Below are 3,431 nucleotides of genomic sequence, written 5' to 3'. Positions count from 1 at the left end.
ACAGGTACAGAAATCCTTTATTTGCCATGAGGTAACAGGAAGAGCAGCCGCCACACTGCTCTTCCTGTTACCTCATGGCAAATAAAGGATTTCTGTACCTCCATCACCAGACAAGCTACTTCCTTTATGGCTAAAGCAGGGGCAGATGTGACAGGAGAGCTTCTTGCAAGTGGATCCTTTAAGTACTTACTGGCCATTTGGTCATTAATTCCTATCCATTTTTTTCAGATTCAATGTGAGGAAAGACAATGTCAAAAATACCTGTAGGGACTAGAAGATAAAACAACTCCCTGATGTCACAGTCTTTAACACAATGACCAAACAGATTTCATTAGAGTTGTTTGTCCTGTTCCTGTCACACCAAATACCAGCTCTTGAGACAACCAAGTTCCATGTTCATCTGATGCATGCTTCATGGTTGTGCATTTTCCCTGGTAGTCTCAATTTTATTAATGTAGTAACAAACAGGACCTGCACCTACAAACACAAACATTAATTCGCCAGTGCAATGATGGACAGCTTTAAGGCCTTCCTAATGCAAAGAACAGCAGCCAAGTTAAGATCTTTGTTTACTACAAGTATTTAATCTTCCATGCTTTGGCAAGTCTACCTCCATCATTTACTTCACCTGTGTGCCACAGAGGCCAGTCCCTTAGCTTTTGAAGTTTGCTAGCCATGTTTCTGATCCCTCACAAGTACAGTGGTACCTGTCTTTGCAAGACACAGGAATCATTCCATTAAGTGTGGTACATCTGCTCTCCTGGGAGGATCCTGACAACACAAGTATGAAATAACAGGAGCACAGTTCTTATTAAATTATTTTTTAACTAGAAATGGAAATGTCCTGCCCAGCTGACCTTTGTAAAGTGTCACCTATAGTCTAAGAGCTGAGTGCCAAGGGTATGGGACCATGATTTTTGTATTTTGTCAATATTGCAAAGTTAAAGATTTTATTTAAAAGAAAAATAGTAAATGGCACATAATGTAATTGCTATTTATTTTCATAAACATGAGGTATTTCAAAGTGCTATAAGACGCAGCACTAAATGTACATCATTGGAAGAAATTAAACACAGAACTTTGCAGTTACCCAGTTCTATGCACCAAACATTAACAAATACATTAACTGGAAGAAACAGGCTAGGAAAAGGCATATATAGTAAATTTCTTTACAAAAGTTTCTTAGTTCAAAAAAGTGATAAAGTAATATCTACTCAAAACTTTCACAACTCATTTTCATACGAAAATATAAGTATCAAATTTAGTTATGTATCAGCATCATACTAAAGTATACAGGCAATGTAAGAATTAGTACAGTACATAACAGAGATTAACAATATATTTGTATACAAAAACATGCTCCTCAAACATTGAGGTATTACAGTACTTAGGTATGAACTTCCAGTCTAATACTGGCAGCAAAAGCCACCTCTCATAACCCAAGACATGTACAAAAGGCAAGTGTGTAGATGGTATTTACAGAAATTCCCACAGGGGTACAAAATGCCAACCCCTAAAGTAACATCTGTTAGAACATAAGCACCATAAAACTTAGGAATGAACATTTTAAAACTCAACTAGATGTCATCAGCAGCTCCAAATGCTCACAACACTTTAAAAAAAAAAAATCCCCACCATCTACAGTTCTTAAGAAGAAAAAACAAAGGCAGTCCATTGTTGTTTGGTAGTCTTGCAATAAACTCCTTGCAAGAACATCCATTTGCTCCGTACCCGGATAATAGAGTCTGTCGATTACTTCAGGAACTGGATTGAAATTAAAACCAACATTCTTAACGTCAAAAAACACAATTTTTTTATAAAGAATCAAAAATGTGCAAAGTGGCAATGACTGTCCAGACCAGCCAAAAAAACAAAACAAAACAAAAAGTAAGTTTAGCAAGTCCGCTTGTAATCTATTTTCTTTAGTAATTGTTCTTGTCTGGCTTGCAATTTTTCCTTTTCTAGCAGTAACTTCTGCTCCTCTGCCTGAAGAGAATGAACATACTCAGTGGCTTTTTTCAAGATCACAACTTTTGCAGCTTTCTCATTTTTAACCAGTTCTGGAACATGGTCCCTTAATGTGAGGAAACTTGACCGTAGATCATTACGTCGTTGACGTTCCAGGATATTATGGTTGCGTCGACGTTCACTGTCCTCTGAATCAGAGTTTCGAGGACTTGAACTCTTAGGCTTTGGTTGGATCGTGGGTTTTACTGGACGGGGCACCTCAATTTTTAACTTTTTCTGTGGTGGAGCCTCTTCAGTCTCCACGAATGGAGAAGGAGCGGCATAATTATGCTGCTGGTGAATTGGGGCACAACGCTTTAGTATCAGTCCATTCTGCGGTGTCCTGACCGATGAAAAAGTGGTATTTTTAGGGCGCACTGTAATAGTAAGGGTGGTAACAGACTTGTTGGTAGAGGAGCGTCTTTTCTCCACTGTAACAACATCTATTTCTTCTTCTTCATCCTCTTCCTCCTCATCTTCGTCGTCTTCTGGTAGTAAAAGGACAGAAAATAAAACAGACATTATTCTTCCTGAAAATACCCTGACCAAGTATCAGTATTTATTGACAAAATACATTCAGTAAAAGCAGTAATGAAATAATTGATGTCAAAACCAGCGTGTGCCCACCATCTGCAGTCAGATAGAGATCTGTAAAAGTATGTAATACACATGAAATCACCAAAGAACAAGTATTTCTGAAAGCTTAGTAAGTTTGATGAGATGGGTTTTTTTAAACATCTAATTTTCAGTCATAAAGAGGCCACCACCCACACAATCACAGAGGCAGAAAAGAATTTTTAGAAATTTATGTATGTAGTTTGAATGGAATTGTCGAGCTGCGGTACAAAAAGCACAGAGGCACAACACAGCCCCTGCTTGGTAGAAAAGCAGCCGGAAAACGAAACAATCGCTGGGTTTGTTCTGAGGCAGAAGGTGAAGCTGCTCCAGCCGGGGACCCTTTAAGCCGGCGCTTGGTGCACTGCCAAGAAGACAGCTGTTGGAAGTGCTTCCTCACCCAAAGCTGTCAAACCAGACATTAAAGGGACAGCAGGCTCTGAAACCCGGGACGGATCACCAAGTTTGTGGCGGTGGTCATAGGGACCAGCTCATCTTCGCACGCCAAACCGCGATTCAGCCCAAGCGGACTTCTCTGTGTGCAAGCACAGAGGGCATTTTAGGCTCTGCTCGTAAGCCTACTAGCTAGTAAGCCACTGCTTCTAAGGATTCACTCGTCTAGCTGCAGCCTGCCCGCATGGCACTCAAGGGGACGCGCACACGGTCATCAACCATAAACCCCGGGCCCAGGGTGACGGCGGCAGCCACCCTGCCACCCCCCCGATCCCCCCGGGGGCAGGAGACTATCAGGACGCCCGGAGCGTCCCCAGTACCACTCAGCCACACCGGGCCGGAGCTGCTGCCCGGCG

The 3,431-nt window shown here is 41.5% G+C and overlaps 1 protein-coding gene across 1 annotated transcript; it reads right to left on the bottom strand.

Annotated features, from left to right (window-relative positions):
• Window positions 1-980: 980 nt before the first annotated feature.
• On the bottom strand, window positions 981-3,381 carry MYCN (MYCN proto-oncogene, bHLH transcription factor). Its single transcript, XM_015620367.3, has one exon. The coding sequence runs from the start codon at window positions 2,527-2,529 to the stop codon at window positions 1,894-1,896; it is 636 nt and encodes a 211-aa protein (XP_015475853.1). The 5' UTR covers window positions 2,530-3,381; the 3' UTR covers window positions 981-1,893.
• Window positions 3,382-3,431: the final 50 nt, after the last annotated feature.

This window comes from Parus major, chromosome 3 (assembly GCF_001522545.3).
Source record: "Parus major isolate Abel chromosome 3, Parus_major1.1, whole genome shotgun sequence".
NCBI lineage: Eukaryota > Metazoa > Chordata > Aves > Passeriformes > Paridae > Parus > Parus major.
This window is presented reverse-complemented; position numbering and strand designations above follow the sequence as displayed.